Genomic DNA, 21,760 nt, shown 5'->3' on the forward strand with positions numbered 1-21,760 from the left:
CTCTGGTGTTACCTTTCTTATGTGTAACACCAATGAGGACTGGTAACACCAGTGACACCTATGGATAGATAGAAAAGTGGACGTTTCTGTAGAATGACCCTTATTCATATACATGTATGTATGTGTGTATATATATATATATATATATAAATATATATATATATATATATATATATATATATATATGTGTGTGTGTGTATGTATACTTGCTTATCTCAGTATATATTTGTGTATAGACAGATAGATAGAACAGAAATGTACTGATGTGATAATATTGCTGTTATCTCTATTCCAATTCATTTCAATTAGACATAATATTTCTGTAGTTCATTTTGAAACAGAAAGCAACCCCTTTGGAAAACTGACCCTTGCTGACCGCCATGTTCTCATGTGTGATGTGCATTGCAACACTTCAAAACCGTTAAAACCGTACATTGTGGTTTTGCGTTTCATCTTCCTGTCTAGACTGGAAAACTTGCTCAACTCTGTGGTTTTATAAAAAGCCTGTCATCTCTGATAACGACGAAAACCCTGCAAATAATCTTTTATATTCAATTCAAATTGCCTCCTATTTTCCTGTCATATTTACAGCTATTTTTCTGTGCAACATCAAGATTGTCACAAACATAAATGCAACTATTCAGATTACGCTATCTGGAAACAGGTGCTTGAAAGTTTGTAAGGAGCCGAGTGAGATGGAGGGCTATGTGAATACTGATTAGCCTCCTCAGGCCTCGGGTAGTGAGGAAAATGTCTAAAAGTTAAGAAAAGAGAGCTGGATTTGAGCTCAGTACTTAACTTTTTCAGTGCATGTAAACCCTCACTCTGATTTCTTTCAAACTAAAAGCCAAACTTTTTCTCTTCAGGTTTAACTGTTACGAAATGTCACAAAAACCTACTTTGGAAAAAAAACTTCCAGGAAAATAACATAAATGCATAAATTTATTGTAGTGGTGGGCGATATGGAAAAAAATACAATATCACAATATTTCAAGAACTTTTCATCATACACAGTATGTCACAATACTTATTTTTCTGACATCTGCTATGTCAAAATGGACAAAAAAGAACCAGCGGAGTCACATTTTAAAAATTCTATCAAAAACTACAACTACAATGATTTTCATACAGTGTTTCACATACTGCACTGAATCCAATTGTAATGAAACATGCTGTTGTTTAGATGCTTAGTACTGACAATATCCACAAAATGCTCAGAAAACCATACTGTGACTTATTGTGGTGTAATTTATCATGATAACGTTATCGTTATATTGCCCAGCCCTGATTCAGTGTCTTGGGGCTGATTTCCCTCAAACACATACAACCTCAGGCAGATGAGCAGAGAAACTACAGCCTTTTTAAATGGAATCAGTGCTAACAGCTCTATATTATATCTCACATAACGGTTCAGATGGAAAACGTAATAAAAATAAAGGAAAATATTAATTGAAATATAGTGGCCTTATATGTAGGTTATGGGGTGATCAGGGAAGACAAAGGTAACTTTTTATCAATAAACCAAAACTTATGCAGTACAGTAGTTTTTTTGCAGGAAATTATGTAAACAAGCTAAATTAAGTTAATTGGATGGAAATCCTGGACAGCAAAACTTGCAAACATTTTTTATGCATTTTCATTTTTTTGTTGGCAGTTGTGCAGAACGCCGATGGAAACTATAGACTGTTTCCAACATAAACCACCCAGTAAAAAGCTCACTGGTTTGTGTGGCATTTTGATTTTTAAAGCCATTGTTCTTCTTGTAAATCTGTCTTTCCTGTTTCTTGTTTGTTTCAGAAGGAAGTGGTGCCGCACTGGAACCTTTCAGTCAAAGTAGTTCGGGGAAAGTTCCGTCATTCACATGACTACTGTACGTCCTTCACGCACACACACCAGACACACAAAGACGTCTGGCTTCTATGGATTCTAGACTGTTTTTTTTTTATTTCAGTATTTATATTAAGTCTTCACCCCTTCCACATTTTATTACATTACAGCACAGAACCATGACGTACTTAACTGAGAGTTTTTAGCACCAATCAACACAAAGTGCATTTCTCTCTTGCATGTTTTCAATCATGTAAAACCAACCTGCTTGCAAATAAAAGTATAAAATGACAGCAGTACACAGCGTTCAGATAATCAGTAGGAAGCTGAAAATGAAAGAAAAGTTAGATGTGAGAAAACTGTATAGAATGGACAATTAAGCTATAATAAAACATCTAAAATACCGTTTGGCAAGTTATATACTACAATATAGTTGGAAATAAACTCTGTAGGTTAGTGGATTTCCGAAAGAAGAATTGGAAATAAACTCAGGTATTGGATCTCCAGTATCAGAACTGGGAATAAATTCTGCAGTTTATTAGATTTTCAGTATCAAAACATAATAATAAACTCAGGATATTATTGGGTCTTCATGGTTGAAAATAGACTCTGTGGGGTATTGGATCTTTAGTATCAGAATTGGAAGTAAACTCTGTATGTTATTGGATCTTTAGTATCAGATTTGAAAATAGCATCAGGTTTGGAAATAACCTGTATGTTATTGGATCTTTAGTATCAGAATTGGAAATAAACTCTAGGTTATTGGATCTTTAGTATCAGATTTGAAATAGCATCAGGTTTGGAAATAACCTGTATGTTATTGGATCTTTAGTATCAGAATTGGAAAAAAACTCTAGGTTATTGGATCTTTAGTATCAGATTTGAAAATAGCATCAGGTTTGGAAATAAACTCTGTAGGTTATTGGATCTTTAGTATCAGATTTGGAATTAGCTTCCGATTTGGAAATAAACTCTGTATGTTATTGGATCTTTAGCATCAGATTTGGAAATAAACTTTGTAGGGTATTGGATCTTAAGTATCTGATTTGGAAATAAACTGTAGGTTATTGGATCTTCAGTATCAGAATTAGAAATAAACTCTGTAGGGTATTGGATCTTCAGTATCAGAATTAGAAATAAACTCTGTAGGGTATTGGATCTTAAGTATCTGATTTGGAAATAAACTCTGTAGGTTTTTGGATCTTTTAGCATCAGATTTGGAAATAAACTCTGTAGGGTATTGGATCTACAGTACCAGAATTGGAAATAAACTCTGTAGGTTATTGGATCTTCAGTATCAGAATTAGAAATAAACTCTGTGGGGTATTGGATCTTAAGTATCAGATTTGGAAATAAACTCTGTAGGGTATTGGATCTTTTAGCATCAGATTTGGAAATAAACTTTGTAGGGTATTGGATCTTAAGTATCTGATTTGGAAATAAACTCTGTAGGGTATTGGATCTTTTAGTATCAGATTTGGAAATAAACTCTGTAGGTTATTGGATCTTCAGTATCAGAATTAGAACTAAACTCTGTGGGGTATTGGATCTTAAGTATCAGATTTGGAAATAAACTCTGTAGGTTATTGGATCTTCAGTATCAGAATTAGAACTAAACTCTGTGGGGTATTGGATCTATAAGTATCAGATTTGGATAATAAACTCTGTAGTTTATTTGGATCTTCATATTCAGTTAATTAGAACTAAACTCTGTGGGGTATTGGATCTTAAGTATCAGATTTGGAAATAAACTCTGTAGGTTATTGGATCTTCAGTATCAGAATTAGAAATAAACTCTGTAGGGTATTAGATCTACAGTATCAGAATTGGAAATAAACTCTGTAGGTTATTGGATCTTCAGTATCAGAATTAGAAATTAACTCTGTGGGGTATTGGATCTTAAGTATCTGATTTGGAAATAAACTCTGTAGGTTATTGGATCTTTTAGCATCAGATTTGGAAATAAACTCTGTAGGGTATTGGATCTTCAGTATCAGATTTGGAATAAACTCTGTATAAACTCTGAATTCTCAGTTAAATACATAAAAGTTCAATGGAAGTGAATACTTTATATAGTACGTTATACTATAGCCTAAACCTTATACTACAGAAATGGTCATTCCTGAAGGCCGTTCCTTTAAGATGCCTAAAATAAACTTCCCAGTCATGAAGCTAATATGTGAGGATTTTGCAAAAATCAATAAAGTAAACAAAGTAAATAGTGCTTCATAACATGTTTAGGCCATGGTGCTTGAGCATATTGTGTTCAAAGGTGCAGTAATTAGGACTGTTTCTTTGTTAGTTTTAGCTTGAATAATTGAATGTTAATGAAGGTTGCCACTCTTGAATGAGTCACCAGTTCTGTTGAAATGCGCCCCGGACCATTACAGATGCGTGAGTCTAAATTGGAGAACAACATCAACTCTCTCTTTCACTTCTTAGTTTGCGAAAATCACATGATATGCTGATAACACTGAGGCTAGTAATGCCGCATAATGATTAACCTGTAACAGTCTGCAAGAGTTTAATACCCATTTTCTGCCTTACTTTTCGCCCCACAGTGTCCGAGTCTGACCTCTACGTCACCTTGCACCTGCCCACAGCTTCGGCCCGTACTCTCCGTACCAGGTGTATCCCTAACAACAACAAACCCGAGTGGAACGAAACTTTCCACTTTCGTGTGCACGGCCAGGTCAAGGTGAGTCAGCGCTTCAGCCTGGGTTCAGTTCCAAACCTAATCTAACATGCCCAGTATTATCGCCGGACATGTTTTCAAACCAGGAGTCAGACCAGGTCACTCCAATCTGTGTGTCCTCAGCTGCCTTTTTGCTCCGTCTAATCAGGACCATTTCTCTGACATTGCTCTGTAGCTGCTGTAAAGCAGAAACAAAAATACTAACAGAAAATAAAAGAAAGAAAGAAACAGAAGAAACATCGCAATGGACATTGTCCTCCTTAAAAATAAACCACTTATTTTATTTATGAACTAGCAGTGTAAAATATTAACTAGTCAACCACTGTGTCAGCAGCGATTTTGAACAGGCTAATGACCACTCTACAAGACTCATTAACTGACCAATTACAATTGGCAAATCAGGGCTGTACCACCTAGGTTACCTTACACTTGCACTGTGAGAGAATGACGTAATTAAATTGGAAGAACAGTAGAGTTAGGTGTTGCACCTACAAACTCTGCAAGGTATTGGATCTCTAGGGTTGGAAATAAATGCAGTATTTTATTGGTTCCCCAGTGTTAGTGTTGGAAATAAACTCTGTGGGGTGTTGGATCTCCATGGTTGAAAATAAAATTTGTGGGTTACTGGAGTTCCAGAATCAGAATTGGAAAGAAACTCTAGGTTATTGGATTTCCAGTGTCAGACTGAAAATAAACCCTGTAGGGTATTGAATCTCCAGGGTTGGATCTACAGTATCAGAATTGCAAATAAACTCTGTAGGACACTCGACCTTCAGTATCAGAATTGGAAATAAACTAGTGTATGGATCACATCGTGGATCTTGTCACGGTATCAGAATTTGGAAATAAACTCTGTAGGGTATTGGATCTTCAGTATCAGAATTGGAAATAGACTATGTAGGGTATTGGATTTTCAGTATCAGAATTGGAAAAAACTCTGTGGGGTATTGGATCTACAGTATAGAAATTGGAAATAAACTCAGGATGCTACCGGATTTCCAGAGTTGGAAATAAACTCTGTAGGGCACTGGATCTTCAGTATCAGAATTGGAAATATATTCTGTAGAATACTGAACCTTCAGCATCAGAATTGGAAATATATTCTGTAGGACAGTGCACTCTGTATTTCTTCTCCACAGAGTCTGCTATGTTAGCGTACACCTTCTTATTTTCCATTGTAAACGTTTGGGTGTGTGGAAAAGGTCTTAATAAGTGTAGAGATTAAAGTGTATAAAAAAGCACTTCTACTGTTATAAACCAAACAGCCTCTGTGAAACTGACCTTGAACAGCTGCCCTTCAGAAAATTGTACATTTTAGCTATTATAAGATTTGCCAGTCTAACCAAAGACACTGTTGTCTTGTCCTACAGAATATTCTGGAGTTAAACGTCTACGACCAAGACATATTACAAGACGACCTCTGCACCAGCATCTTGTTCGACATCAGCAACCTCACACTGGGACAGAAGGAGACCAAAGTCTTCATCACTGATGATAAGGTCAGTCGGTGTTAATCTGAGACTGTACGTGTTAATTCAGCACGGTACGGGGGGGATGCATGTACTCCCAAAATGCAATTGGACAATTTATTAATCAGATTTTGACTGATCTGTGTTGCAAATCTATGAGGTAAAGGATATGTGGATATTGTACTCTGGGTAGGCTGACTCCAGGCAAGTGGATGGCTATAGCATTACTGGGGATCTAAATCACGATGTGTCGATGATAGAGCCAATGTTTTGACAGTGCGCCATTTGGGAAAGTTCTTTCAAAATGCTAAGAGAAAGTGCTGAAAATGTGCTAGTGTGTGTCATGTGCACATTTCAGGGGAAAAAAAAAGCTGCTAAAAAATGACCAATATCGGCCATCGTAAAAAGAATTGGAATTGGACGTAAAATTTCATGTTCGGTACATCCTTAGTGAGAGTTCATTCAACGCTGGTCATTTTGTTTTGTGCTTCTGTCAAAATTATATCAATACCACCTTTTTACATTGTACTACTGTAGATTCATTACTTTAAACCTGTAACATGGAAACATTATGACAATTGTGGTGAAATTTGGCCACTTTTGAGTTTATCTTTTGTCATTTGAAAAGTGCTGCTACAGTAGAGCAGCAGCCACTGAGCTTTTCAGTTGTCTTGCTTAGGCCCAGCAGAATATGCCAGAGAGTGAGAAGGTAAGAGAAGCTTTACAGTTGCATGCAGAGAAATGTAGGAGTTGTAGGTTTGGGACTGTGCTGTTTCTGGGCTGGAGGTAGAGGGCAGAGGGTAAAAGCTCACACTTCAATACAGTCTAGCAACACTGACAACATTTGCTTCATTAGAATATTGGCAAGTATGTACATTTTTCACAAAAAAAAACTAAATCACTACAATTCAGTGTATTTTTATTTATGTTTGTAGCTACAGATGCTCGTCTGGTGAAATTCATTTGGTTGGTATAGTTAACTGGATAACACTACTGCCTTAGACAAGCATGAAATGCATGCTAATCTGTGCTGTGTGCAAGCAGCACGCACTGCTACACCAATACGAGTCCTTGGACTAGACTGCTAACACTATGTTCACCTCTCTCTGCAACATGATTAAAAGTCCCTCTGGATTAGAGTGTCTGCCAAACACCATACATTTAAATGTAGAACTAATAACCTTAGGCCACCAGTTAGCATTGTGCTAACCGCAAGCTTAAATCATCACACAAACCATGTGGAGTTGTTAATCATAGACTTGATTATGTGGTTTCTGACACCATAAGACATACTGTTTTTTATAAACACGGACAGAAATATGGGCAAAATGAAGGCTTCTTGGTTGCTACTCCCGTTTTTAGCTATGTGGCATACTGTACTCCATGTTTGTAGATAACAGCATGCCATACCGCGTCAGAAACCACAAAATAAAGACTATTAGAGATACTGAACAACTCTACATGCTTTGAGGTGAGTATATGATTTAGGCATGCAGTTAGCACCATGCTGATTGGTTACTTAGCTGCATTTCTTGTTAGCTATATTAGCCTCATAGCTCCAGTGTCTTTGCTGATTGACTACTTTTGGGTTAAGGGTGGGGAAAGTGAGCAAATTTGATTTTATTCCTTTAATTCAGTAGTGTACCTCAAAAAGTGCTTGGTGCGCTGCACATGCGCGCTCAATAGACAGTGTGAGCTTTCACCCACAGCTGTCTTTTCAGCCATATGGTCGCATGTAGAGGAGTTGGAGCGGAGAACTAACAGCATGCATTCAAGAACAAACTGACCAGGACTAACCTGGGACAAACATTAGCATGTATAAATGTGATTATGTAAAGACATTTTGGTGATGGGCTGCTGTTGTGGTTCTATTTCCAGACAAAGGATGAGTTGTGGGTGGAATTTGAGATAACAGAGAGGTAAGTGTGGAAATGTTGTCACCAAGTGAAAGCTGACAAACTGAGTTGCGAGAACACAGCACACATTTGTATAAAATCCTGGATTAAATCTTTCGAATATGATTGTAAATGAGAGTTTATTGACTGAAGTAGCTGGGAAGTGAATGAGGAGGAGCCACAGCTTCACAGTTGAATCGCTAAGCTGTTTTACACAAAAACATCGATGCTGTATATGTCCAAAAGTTTGTAGACATCAGAGTTTCTTCTTAAACCAATGGTGTTAAAGTGTAATTTCCACGTGATTCAGTGTCTGAGATGTGAGCAGAATGATTCAGAGTGGTTTGGTGTGAAATAGTTCAGATGTCTTTATAGTCTTTACAGTGGTGGTGATAGGAACCAGGGGTCGCCATGACTACAACCAAAAACAGACATTTTATGTACTATCCAAAAGCACCAGTGAACCTACACGTGTCTTCTGAGTTTACATGGAATGTTGATGATGGGGAAAATAGTGGAAAATCTGAAATAATAAGTTTTCTTTGGGGACTACTTTTGCCTCACAACACCCTGAATTTACCCCTCCACAATGAGAAGATTTAAAGCCCAAAAGCTTATGTCAAAACAGTGTTTCAGACAGCAGGTATTTTATTCATAACCATTTCATGTAGTAACTTTCTGTGAGGGAGCTTTTAGTAGTGGATGTCTGGTTCCTATCACCACCACTGTGAACTATTCTGACAACTCTGAATGGTTTTGTCTTAATCATTGCTTTATGCAGAAGTTTAAAAAAATGTGAGTTTGTCCCCCTGCTGCAGTAACAGCCTCTACTCTTCTGGGAGGGCTTTTATTTTATGTTTTAAATTGTCCTACTATGTCGTTTTCCATTTTTCATTGTTTTGTTTTTTCTCAGTTTCTTTTTGTTTTTCTTTTATTTTTTATGAGTTGTTTCACTGATTGTTATTGCACTATTTTGTAATGTATAGTCTGTCTACCAGACCCCAGGAAGAATAGCAGCTATCGTGATAGCAGCTAATGGGGATCCTAAAAATAAACAAATAAATCCCTAGATGTTGAACATTGCTGTGAGGATTTGATTGAACTTTAGTGAGGTCAGGTACTTTTGTTTGATGGTCAGTTCTGGATAACTCCAACTTATCCCAAAGGTATTAGATGGAGCTCCATCACTTCAGAGAACTCAGTTCCACTGCTCCACAGCCCCATTAGGCATGGTGACTTCAGTGCAGCAGTGTCCCATTCTATTGTGTCAGCAAATGGGTGACCTTTAAGTAGCTAAATTCACTCATTAGAAGGGCTGTCTGGATACTTTTGGACAGATACTGTAGATCTGCTATCATATATACTAGACTTAGATTTTTAAACATAGGACTGACTTTCTTTTAGCTGATAGAGCTCAATGTACTTTAATCCAGTTTTCTCTAATCTGCACATTAAACTGAACCTAACGGATCTGTATTTGTGTTACAGTTCTGAAGAACCTGGACAGTACCTCTCCAATGGAGTTTTAGTGGTAAGAACATGTTACATCCTGCACAGGCAAATCTACAGTGTTATCATGCAATGTGCATTATGATTCATTAAGATTAAACCATGCTGTATTCAAGAGCTGTTTTTGTTTTAAAGTATAATTGTAGGCCTGAAATAGATCTATAAGCTAGCGGGCTTGTGTACCATGACAATATAAAAAAGACATAGTCGCTGGATTAAAACAATATGTGGTGTTTAGCATCACATTTTTAATAGCTATTCCACTGTTTTGTCTGTTTCTATGAAGCAAGATACCATCGTATGTTTGCTTACATATACATTTTTTCTAGCGGGTGTGTTTTTCTTGTCATTTTTAAATCTGCTCTGCAATCAGCAGTCTGTAATTGTTCATTACAGACTGTTCCTGTCGGCCACATGTTTCCTGACCACATTACGCTGTGAAATCCTTGCGAAAACCAGTCTAAACCATGTCAGCCTTATTGTGGTAGTCAACCAACAATGGCCCACAACTGTCTGCTATCTGGGAACAAGAGGGCAATTCTTGGTATCTTTCTGAAAAGAAATAAATAAACGGTTGAACAACTCCTCAGTCAATATAACGTCACTTATCACTTATATTTGCAAAAAAAAAAACTAGTTAACTAGCTAGTGTTAGCTGTTCAGGTGGCAATCCAGTGTAACCACAGTTTTAGTTAGCTGTTACCTAACATTTTTGTCTATGCTAACATACTGTAGCATCCTGCTGCTGGCTTGTGTTCCCCTGGGAGCACTAAGCAGCGGTTCTCCCTTGCTGCCTGTTCAGTTAAAGAGCATTCACCTTTGAAGTGCAATATTTTGCATGCTTTCATCTTCACTGATGCCACACTGGTGTCAGAAGTGGGACAGTATCAGCTCATAGTACCACAACCAGCGGAGGTGGTGGAAAAAGTAGTATGGTGAGGACCTGCCACAGACGTAGTATAATGTAGTGTAGTCTGTAACTGTACACTTACATGGTGGAGTTATAAGTGGAGCTAATAAAGTTTGCTTTAACTCTTTTCCTGTAATTGTAGGCGGCCCCACTGTCCACTCTGGAGGTCAAGTTAGACAAAGAGCTGCCCACTGAAGGTGAGACAGTTCATTTTATATGAATCATTTCTTTTTTGTGTTAGTAAGTGGAAGAAGAGATATTTTATTCTACTTTCAAATTTGATCAAAAGTTATTGCCGTGTATACAGTTTTTATTTAACTTTTATTTTTTTGGCATGTTTTTTGAGACTGTTTAACATCAAAACGCTTAATGAAGTCAGAAGTGCAGACCTGAACATGTCTGTACAGAATGGAATTTGATTGTAAATCTACTAATCATACTGTTTGTTTTGACTTCTTGTGTTTTGATCCAACGGTCCGGTAGGTCAGGACCTGGTGCTAAGCCTAAAAGGCGCATATAAAGAAGACCACGTCTTCTGTCCATCCAAAAACATGGGCCTCCTGCAAACGCTTCGCTACTACATCAACAGAGAGCTGGAGACTGAGATTGGACTCAGAACACACAGCTCAAATGTATGTGTTAACTACATGATTAGCCTAGTCACAGGCAATTCCCTTGAATGGTAATGGACGTGGGCCTGTCACAATTATTACATAATCACCTGATCACAATTATTTGAGATAATTACAATTATTTAAAAAGACTGCAGTTTTCACACAGTCATTAGATTTCATAATTCGTTGTTTTATATCACAACAGCACAATGTGAGCCAGATGAGTTTCAGTTGGCTTGAGCCAAATAAATGTAAACAAATCAATTCTATCTTATAACTTTTCTTGTACTTGAAGTTCTAACTCTTAACTGGGTTCCGTAACATGTTTAGGGTGAATGCGTCTTTGTTAGTTTGACTGTGAGGATAGCTAATGCAAATATTAGCATGTATGCTAGCATAACAAGTCTTTTTTGCTCACATTTTTACTTAAAATGTAAGTTTTGCTTGGTTGTGTAAACATCTGTAAGTAGATAATCAGACAGTTTAGCTCCTTTAGTACTTTAGTAGTTCCATAAAATGAAGAAAATTCATGATTGTGACAGGCCTATATTCAAATTTGCAAGAAAAACAGACTAGCTAGTTAACTAGCCTAGCATTAGTTTTTCCTGTTGAACACAGTTAGCTGATACCAGACCTGAAGGTTTATTTCATTAGATCTAGGCAAGAAGGGTGTAAAATGAGTTTTAGCTTGATGCTTATCAGTGTTCTCACTGTGACGCCTGCTAGGTGGTGTAGCATGTCCAGTGCGTGATAGTCTTTAGAAATAAAATACATTTACATTAATTACATATCGACTTATGGCATCCTAGACTTGTTTCCGGGTTTTCTGACACTGTATGACAAACTGTTTCTACGCAAATGTACAAAAGTACTGAGAAAGTTTTGAAGTTTTGTACAGAGGCAAGTTTATGATGATTTAGGCATGCGGTTTGCTAATTGATAACTACATCAGTTTCCCTTACCTGTTAGCCTTGTTCGCTACATTAGCCTTGTAGCCCTGGTGCAAAACTAAAGAAGCCAACATGCCTTTGCTGATCGACTACTTTGACATAATGGGGGAAATTAGATTTTTCTTTAATCTTAATTTAATCTTTATTGCTTTAAATGAACTTCTGTTTACGGGCAGCATGAGAGAATGTTTTCTGCCTGTGAGTTGCAGTTTAAACTTAAGAGAAACTAGTTAGCAATTAACAAACATGCCTAAATCAACACAAACCTGCCTCAAACTGAGTCAAGTATGTTAGCCTAGCTAAAAACAGTGGTAGCGTCAGAGAACTTGTAGAGACGAGAATTCACTCTGTAATGTCTTCCGGGTTTCTCAAACACTAGAGGGCGCTTCCGAGCGAGTCCAAAATGAACAGGTTAATATTGGGCATTTGAGCAAAACCACAGTTTATAAATGCTGAAATATTTTAATGTAAAAGAATACATTTATTTCCTGAACACAGCATAAAACATTTGAACACTGCTGTTATATTTTTAAATGCTTTTAAACTTGAGTTATAGGAGTTTAAAATGGCACTTTATGTGCGTTTATTATGTCAGTGAGCACAAACAACCAATGAGCTGCTCTGCTTGCCAACCAATCAGCACTCAATAGCAGTGATGTCAGCTTTCTGCTGCCCAAAACCTGTTAGCTGTAGAAAAAAGCAAACATACAGGTGTTTTCTTTGCTTTAGTGAAATACATCCTTCTACTTAAATTAAAGGAAAGTTCCAGAAGAGTGATTAGAAACTATTTTAACTTTTCATTTTTAACCATTTAGCTCCATTTACCCCCATTTACTGATTCACTGCTCACGGGTGCCTTCTGCTCTTTGGCAGTCATGTTTTTGATATAACGGGGGAAATAGGAAGAGGCCAGGCTTCCCATAAACTGGCTCTGGTAGCACCTTGAAGCCTTTTGTCTGTACTTTTGTACATCCCTGCTGAAAAAACATGGAAACCATTTAGTGACCAAGTGTTTCTGTTGGTTCCTGATGGTTTTGTAAGGTGTTTTGGCTTTTTTAATGGGTTTATATCACAATGTAAAGGACTCACAAATAACTAATTCTAAATGCATTTGATGGTTTGCTAATGGGATCTAAATGTGTTGTGCAGGAAAGTAGTCTTGGAAACCATTAAGACAATTCCAACAAGAAAGCAAAACCATTAGGTTTTAATCCTAATTGTTTCTAATGGTTCTTTTTCTGCAAGTTTTTTTTAATGGAAACAGTAACATGACGGCAGAAACCCTGGAAACAAGTCTGTTTGAGAGTCAACGTGTAACGTAAATGTGTTTGATGTCTAGAGCCAGACACACCGCAGCACCTCCATTAAACGATTCTGTTGGTTCTTAGTTGGTTTCTAATGTGTTCTGGCTTTTTCTGATGGGTTGATACCACAATGTAAAGGATCCTAATGGTTTAGAGGTGACCTTTGACTGTTGGTTTTCTAACTGGATCTAAAGCTGTTCTAGAGGAAACTAACAGAGAGGTCTTTATCTGATCTTCCTTTTGTTGTGTATGTTGTCTGATGTGTGTAGTCTGTTGAGGAAGATGGTGAAAAAGGTCCTGATCAAGCGTCTGTCACTGTAACCCCATTTACACCAAAAACTGAGCTGACTCTCTCTCTCCCCATGGCAAAGGTGAGGCTGACTGAGTGTTTTCTGCTCACTAACACTGACATTTCACACACAGTACTGTGCAGAAGTCTGAGGCAGTCATGCTAAACTATTACCACTATTTATATGGGCAGTCAGTGTATTTTTTCCATTATAAAAACTATATAACATTACAAGAAATTAATTTATTCATTTCCATCAGCAGTACACCTGATTTAATTTAATTAATTAAACAAATAATTGATTGAATTAACTTGTATTGGATGGTAAATGTAAAATACTGGGCACTAGTCAAATCCCAATTTTTTAAAATATTATTTATTTTGACTATTTTTTGACTTTTTAATATTATTTAAATCTGACATTTTTGTCAAACGAGTTATTCTTATTCTGTGACAACTTCATAACATTATATTAAGTTATATACATTTTTGGACTCTTTATCTAGAAAACAGAAAGGTTCTATCTTCAAAGTCAAACTCTGACTTAGCTCTATAAGATTCGAATACACACAAGAGGACCAATCAGGTTCTGCTTCTTTGTCATGTCGCCGCTCTGCTCAGTGACTGCGGGAAAAGTTTATACAACTTTATGAAACATGAAAACATGTTGCTGAAACTCTGCCTGTCTTCTTAAAGTCCCCAAAAAAGTCTTGTCTTAAATGTTATAAATATTAAGCCTTAAAGACAATTAAATAGTGCACATTTGAATTGTTGGGCTCTTAATTACAACATAAACAATTTCATTCATTCATTCATTCATCTTTTCTTTTTCTTCTTTCTCCCAAAAAAAGGTATTTGGCTCATTAGAGTCACATTTCTGATATAAAATAAAACCTCGTACTGACTTAAGACTGACCGGCTACACTGACCTGCTGGGACATACAGCAGTAACTGGTTGCTGTGACACCTATTAAACATATGCTTCCTACCTAAAACTGACCTCTACACTTCACAAAATATTTAGCACTGACCTTCATACTTAATCTAACAATCAATGCTTTTTTGAATAAGAAAAAGATGATTTGTCCTAAAACAGGAAATGTCATAAAAAATATGTAAATAATAAAAATAAATGTCATAAAAATTTCAAAAAAGCATTACATTTAACTTTCTGATCATGTAAACACTCTGTTACACAAATTTTATGTTTCAAAAGAAATTACGAGTGTAAACTATCTGTGTTCCTTGAAAATTGTTGCTTTTTTTCATGTTTCATCAGGCAGAACCTTATAACTCCAAGCAGAAAAGTGAGTTCTTAGGATTTGAAGGTTCTATCTGCATTTATGTTCCATTTTTGTACATTTACATATTTGATAGATTTTTATAATTATGTACTTAGAAAGCATTTAGGGTGTCTGTTATTGTCATATATTAAAGAGGCGTGTTGACACATCAGTTTTGCTATTTGGAATGCAAAATCTTTGAAGCTCAATATCTCAAAACTGCCCAGAACGCAGACAGAACCTTATAAATTCAACCACTTTCTCAGATGAACTATATAAAACCACCCTGTCTGCCCACACTAAAAGCATTTTTGGCTAATTTAACCCTGAAAATGCTAATACTGACATCTCTAAAGGTAACTTGTTAAGTGAAAATGCATCCCCTCCATAATTACAGTAGCAATCAAAAGACTGGACCTACCTGATTTGTTAATCTTGATCATTTTCTGAAGTAATCAAACACATTCAGTAATGTTGAGGTCTGGACTCTGGGGTGGTCATTCCATTGTTCAGCTTCTTTGTTTGATGTGTCTGTCTCCCTTTTTCAGTGAGGCTTCTTGACAGTTACACATCCTTTCAGACCCATAGCGCTGAGTCGTCTTCTCACAGTGGAAGGATGGACAGAAACACTTGTGGATGTTTTCAGATCTTGATGTTTTATCTTATCTTATGGTTTATTATATTTTTATCATGTTATGTTACCTTATAATCTAATCTCCTCCTGAAAAATTAATAGTTACTATTTAATGGCTGAACCGTTTCTATTTAATTCTATGTAATTTGACAGGAAATTAAGTAAATGAACGGCGGCCTCTGACTTTTGCACAGTACTGTATGTATTTTTAAATGCACTCCCTACTACTTTAAGGGGCTACTTTTAGGAACCCTAAATCAAAGTTTGGATTCGTTTAACTGTTATTCCAAACTGTTGTAAATAGTAGAAATACAGAAAAGACCATTCTGTGAGTAGGAGCATCCATACTCTGGTCCTTCAGATCTTCCATAAAGTTCCCCTTAGTTCCTCTGTTGTCTATTTGAAGAACCTTAAATATGAACCTTAATTAGGATTATCATTAAAGTGTTTCATGTTTTATCCCACAGCATAATGTAGATTTGCATTTGAAGACAACAGACAGGTACAGTCGATCGGTTTGTTCATTTATTCATGGCCTAATAAATTGTTACGTACAATTATGCTTGATCTGTTAGGTGGTGTCATGATGATGATGATGATGATGATGATGATGTGTCTGTGTGTTTGTAGCTCTGAAGAGGAGCTGAATGTTCGTCTGGATTTTGATATTCCTGAAGCAGAGAAGGCGTTTCTGATGAAGAGGAAAGAAGTGGCATCCCGTGCTCTGAAAAGAGCTCTGAACCTCAACACTGATCCTGATCCCAGCAGGGTATACACACACACACACACACACACACTCACACACACACATACACATAGATACATTTCTGAACAGGCAACTTGAGGTCTACACTACTGCAGATTCCCATGGGACCCGGCACAGTACCTTGCAGTGCGGGACTAATTTTCAGTGTTGCACAAGTCAGAATGCTGTCGAGGATAAACAAATATACCGTGTACTTTCATAAATGAAGTTTTTATTGATCAGAATGACTGAGGTGACCATTTATCTGTCTGGAAAAATGAATGTCTGTATAATTTTCTCGCTGTTCCACTCCACACAGAGGTAGCATGTGTGAATCAGGTGTTACAGAGATGGTGGAGCCTTCAGTCCAATGGTCACAGCTGCCCAGCAAAACACCAAAAATAACCGCCCTGTGGTTTAATTCCTGCTCTGTGTTTTGTGGGAATAAACGGTGTTTGGTGAAGTTGAGTGAGCTTCACCAGACAGTGAGCCTGATGACCGTGACTGGCGTGTTAATGCAGCAAAGAATAATGTATTTGTGCATAGACTGCATCAGATATTGGATGTCAGTTCACCTGGATGGAACTGTGCGGGCGGGAGCGGGACAAATCATTTTGGTTGAGGGCGGGAGTGGGAGAAATGATTCCGATTTTCTGAGCGGGTGGGTGGGATGAAATGTCGTAGGAGCGTCCCACGCAGACCTCTACAGTCAACCCCCTATGTAAAAAACTAACTGTAAACAAGCAACTAAACGTAAACAGAGGTGGTGACTGTACATTGTAACCACAGTTGCATTTCATAAAACAGGATTTCTGTGTCTTATAGGAGAAGATGTAAAAGACAGTTCCACTTGGAAGTCATCACTTAGGGCCTAACGGTGCAGTGTGTAAGATTTAGTGGCATCTAGTGGTGAGGTTGTAGATTGCAACCAGCTGAACCCTTCACCCCTCCCTTTCCAAGCATATAGTAGAACCTACTGTGGCCTGTCAAGTAGACTGGTATGCTAAATTACCTGTTCAAATTTGGGTTCTCAAACAGCACAAAATGGTCAGTCAGCTCCAGCAGCAACCACTGATTCTTCTTCTTTCTATGTCTTCCAACCAGAACTACAGAGCCACCATATTTAAGCTGCCGCTTCTACTTAAAAAATATGAAAGGCACCCTGTAGAGCAGGGGTCAGCAACCTAAATAGTAAGAAGAGCCATTTTGTCCTTTCTACAAAAATCAATCCACCGTTGGAGACACAACATTTTATGTCCATTTTACCATCTTGTCTGTAAAAATGTCTCAGTATGTGCTGATGTGCTAGTATAGGCTAAAAAATATAATATAAATGAAAACACTTTTAAGCTTTAAGCTTAAGCTTTAGCTCAGCTATAGCCACTTTTCTCACATCTCCAGCAGGAAGAACAGTTTGTTGTAAAACTTCTCTCAACGTTTGACTTTTTGTGAGGCTGAAGTCGCTTCTCAGTCGCCAGTTTCTTGTTTGAATTTTCCCTTCCACCTTAAATGGTGCCTGAGGTGCCAGAATGTAGCTGCGTGAAACATGGATCAAATTTGAAGGAGAAACTGGCGAATGAGAAGCTGACCTCAGCTTTGCGGCTTTTTAGTGTTTGACAGTTACTCATTGCAGATTAGACGTATCAGGAAACAGCTGGAGTGATTATAAATGCAAATAAGTCCATTCATCTCCAAATGATCAATGTTCGTCTTCAATCTTTCTCTTTGCCGTTCGTTAACTACTACAGCTACATTATCTAGAGCCAGTGTTTGGTTTGTCTGTTCTGGACTACTGTAGAAACATGGCGGCCTCTGTTGAAAGAGGAGCCGCTCCCTTTGTAGATATGAAGAGCTCATTCTAAGCCAACAAAAACACAACGATTCGTAGTTACAGGTGATTATACACGAATGAACAATGATCCGTCTCATCTTACACAATTCGAACAATTTTGACTTGGTAAGTTTCTCTAGAACAGAGCATTTCACACCAAACCACTCTGAATGACTCTGTTTACACCTTATCTGTTTAATTATGCAGATATTTTGGAACATCAGTGACATTTCCCTTTAAATGTATGTGACAAATAGGTCTTGTTAAAGAACAGGACTGCTGAGTTGAAGTGTGGTTATTGTGTGTGTTTAGGTGCCGACGGTAGCCGTGGTCTGTTCTGGTGGTGGTACCCGGGCCATGACCTGCACACTCGGCTCTCTAAGGGGCCTGCAGAAACTGGGCCTGCTGGACACGGTCAGCTACATCACAGCAGTGTCTGGCGCCACCTGGTGGGTGTGCTGGGGCATTACAGGCAAACATCACCGTTTTACCATTTTCAACCACTGGATTATGTAAAAATTCCCCTTCATTATGCAGAAATGTAGAAAAAAATCTGGAAATCTTCTCAAGCAGCAGAAACTACTAAAGAAAGCATGTTCAGTTTATTTCTGTTCTCTCTCTCAGGGCAGTGTCGTCCCTGTACAGTGACCCACGCTGGTCAGTAAAGAAGATGGATGAGGGGATGCTGTCCATGCAGAAGGAGCTCAGTAAGAGCGTGTCCGGCCTGTTCTCTCCGCGGCTGCTGCAGTATTACAGCACTGAGCTGGATCAGAGAGAGAAAGAGGGACACCCTGTCTCTCTCATTGACATGTGGGGACTCTTCCTGGAGCAGCTCGTCTTCGGCAAGGTCTGATCACAGTGCAGCAGAGGGGCTGAACTTTACAAGAGTGGGCAAAAACGCTCTTTACTTTAATGTCAGATAATCAGACCAAGACCAATTATAGAGCAATTCTGTTGGTCTGTTCATCATGAAATTCGCACACAGTGTAAAGGTAAAGGTCAGACTCTGGTTTCAAATAATGTAGAAAAATAAAAAAAGACATTTTTTGTTTGTTTGTTTTTTTGGACAGTGGTGATTTAATGAGACTGGAATATAGCTTGTTGCCAGTATTGTAAATAGATAAACGCAGCACTTCATGTTGCTCATGAAGTTCTAGAACTATTCTGAAACATCTAAAATGCATTTTGGCATCTGGTTTGTAATATTAATATCTACATTTCATAAATTACTGGTAGGGAATATGAAATAACCAACGTTACACTGCAACAAAATGATAGCAAGTGAAAACATCTTAAATGTAGACATCAAATTTTAGATATTATGAGATTTGTATAAGAAGATTATACGATTATTCAGCCTTTACATTTTTACACTTTTTTGCTTGTTTTATGTAATATTTTCTGGTCAAAGTGTGTTATTCCATCAACAGATTGTTTTACTTGTGCAAATAATATTGCTTATTTTAAGAAATAATGCTTAAAAAGTAACATGGTCTGCTAACAGAACAAGACGCTTTCATAAGATAAAATTACAAAGAACAAGTAAAATTGTCTATATATAAATATATGTGTATACCTTTTTCTTAAGAAGAATGCATGTACACTGTCTGACCAGCAGCGAGTACAAACGTCTAGAAAAAAGTAAAATAATATTACAACAATCTCAAGATATGTTAGATATATTGACTATATTTAGCATGTTTTCACTTAATAAGATATCGTATTTCTCATTAACACTCAAATTCCTACACTGCAAAATACAATATCTTATTAAGTGTCATATATATATATATATATATATATATATATATATATATATATATATATATATTGCTCTTGTCGGAAGAAAGCCTTTTTCAGTTTTTGACATAATTTGAAATACCTGATAAGACTTGTCTACCATTTTGAAGATACGAGGTTCTTCTTCCGACAACAGCGATTTTTTATATATATATATATATATATATATATATATATATATATATATATATATATATATGTATACATATAATGTGTGTGTTTCATATACATATTTTATACACACACATCCACATTTACTTTTTTTATTTAGAAGAACACTGGTACACTGTCTGACCAGAAGAGGGCAGTCTCTGAAGGCCAGAACCCTCTCCCTATCTACACAGCGGTCAACATGAAGGAGGACACCAGCGGCTCCATGGTGGCCGGTAAATACTACAAATAAACCCCGGGAATCATAATTTTACACACAGACACCATAATCCAGAATCTGTTATCATCTGTAGTTTGAAATAGTTTTTAACTCCCTGTAGGACTGGAGATGGATTACAAAGCAGGATTTCTCAGTAAAGCTGGACAACATTATCCGAATATGAATACTGTCCAATAGGGATCCTTCTTTTCTATAACATACCTTTGACTTGGGGCTTAAGTTAACTAGTCAACTGAGTCCTTCTTTGAATAATTATAAAATAATTTCGTTTTTCACAGGACTAATTTTTACTTTAATACTGATACGAAGTTTATCTTATAATGAGTAATGTTCTTCATCTAGAAAGTTACAGTTTCAGAGATTGGTTTTGTTTTTATGTCAATATCATGTCAATGTGTTAATCATTTTTATCAATTTAAGTCAAATCACACATGGCCACCTTCTTGTTTCTACACTCACTGTACATTTTATCAGCTCCACTGACCATATAGGATCACTTTGTAGTTCTACAGTTACAGACTGTAGTCCATCTGTTTCTCTGCATCCTTTGTTACCCTGTTCCTCAATGGTCAGGACCCCCATGGACCCTCGCAGAGCAGGTACTGTTTGGGTGGTGGATCATTCTCAGCACTGCAGTGACACTGGCGTGGTGGTGGTGTGTTAGTGTGTGTTGTGCTGGTCTGAAGGGATCAGAAACAGCAGTGCTGCTGGAGTTTTTAAACACCTCAGTGTCACTGCTGGACTGAGAATAGTCCACCAACCAAAAATATCTAGCCACAGCATCCTGTGGGCAGCGTCCTGTGACCACTGATGAAGGACTAGAGGATGACCAACACAAACTGTGCAGCAGCAGATGAGCTATCGTCTCTGACTTTACATCTACAAGGTGGACCAAGGTAGGAGTGTCTAATAGAGTGGACAGTGAGTTTAAAAACACTCTGGTGGTTGACTCGAGCACTCCTGATTCAGTTTGGGATAATAAAGTGATGGATGAATTGAAAGAGCCAAATCCTTTCTAACAGGATTTGTTTTTATATTTTGTTTACTCCTTGCATTTGTTTGTTTGCAGAGTGGTGTGAGTTTACCCCGTTTGAGGTGGGATTCCCCAAATACGGAGCCTTCGTCCCTGCAGAAAATTTTGGGAGCGAGTACTACCTGGGTCACCTGATCAAAAAACTCCCAGAGACACGCCTCTCCTTCCTTTTGGGTCAGTGAGGAGTGTGAGGGGCAGCATTTGCACAATCTAAGAGTGTACAGGACGGATCAGAAGTCTGATACCACCCTTCATTTATTTAACTCTGCCAAAAGAACCATTAAGTACAAGTTATTAATTTTTAGCATCAGGAAAAAAAAAAGAAAACTCACATTTAACACACAATTATACAGAAGCCTCAACAGCTAACTCTAATATCAGCTGTTTGAATGTTCTGTGATTCACTCCTTACCTTTATTCCAGCTTCCACTCTTTTCAAGAGACTCACTTTCAGTTTCTCAAAATCTGCAGACACACCTCCAAAGTTCAGTCCTTTCAGACCCACAGCGCTGAGTCATCTTCTCACAGTGGAAGGATGGACAGAAACACCTGTGGATGTTTTCAGATCTGAAGCAGCTTGA

At 37.5% G+C, this 21,760-nt stretch overlaps 1 protein-coding gene across 1 annotated transcript in view; it reads left to right on the forward strand.

Moving 5' to 3' along the window:
* pla2g4f.1 (phospholipase A2, group IVF, tandem duplicate 1) overlaps window positions 1–21,760 on the forward strand; it is a 33,501-nt gene that overhangs the window by 1,690 nt on the left and 10,051 nt on the right. Inside the window, 15 exon segments of the mRNA XM_036593433.1 lie at window positions 1,798–1,870; window positions 4,389–4,525; window positions 5,893–6,021; window positions 6,671–6,700; window positions 7,870–7,910; window positions 9,375–9,417; window positions 10,448–10,502; window positions 10,789–10,937; window positions 13,443–13,544; window positions 15,847–15,881; window positions 16,010–16,148; window positions 18,268–18,404; window positions 18,580–18,802; window positions 20,027–20,141; window positions 21,216–21,353. Of these exon segments, the coding sequence (XP_036449326.1) occupies window positions 1,798–1,870; window positions 4,389–4,525; window positions 5,893–6,021; window positions 6,671–6,700; window positions 7,870–7,910; window positions 9,375–9,417; window positions 10,448–10,502; window positions 10,789–10,937; window positions 13,443–13,544; window positions 15,847–15,881; window positions 16,010–16,148; window positions 18,268–18,404; window positions 18,580–18,802; window positions 20,027–20,141; window positions 21,216–21,353 (1,546 nt within the window).

This window comes from Colossoma macropomum, unplaced genomic scaffold (genome assembly GCF_904425465.1).
Source record: "Colossoma macropomum unplaced genomic scaffold, Colossoma_macropomum, whole genome shotgun sequence".
In the NCBI taxonomy this organism is placed as follows: Eukaryota; Metazoa; Chordata; class Actinopteri; order Characiformes; family Serrasalmidae; genus Colossoma; species Colossoma macropomum.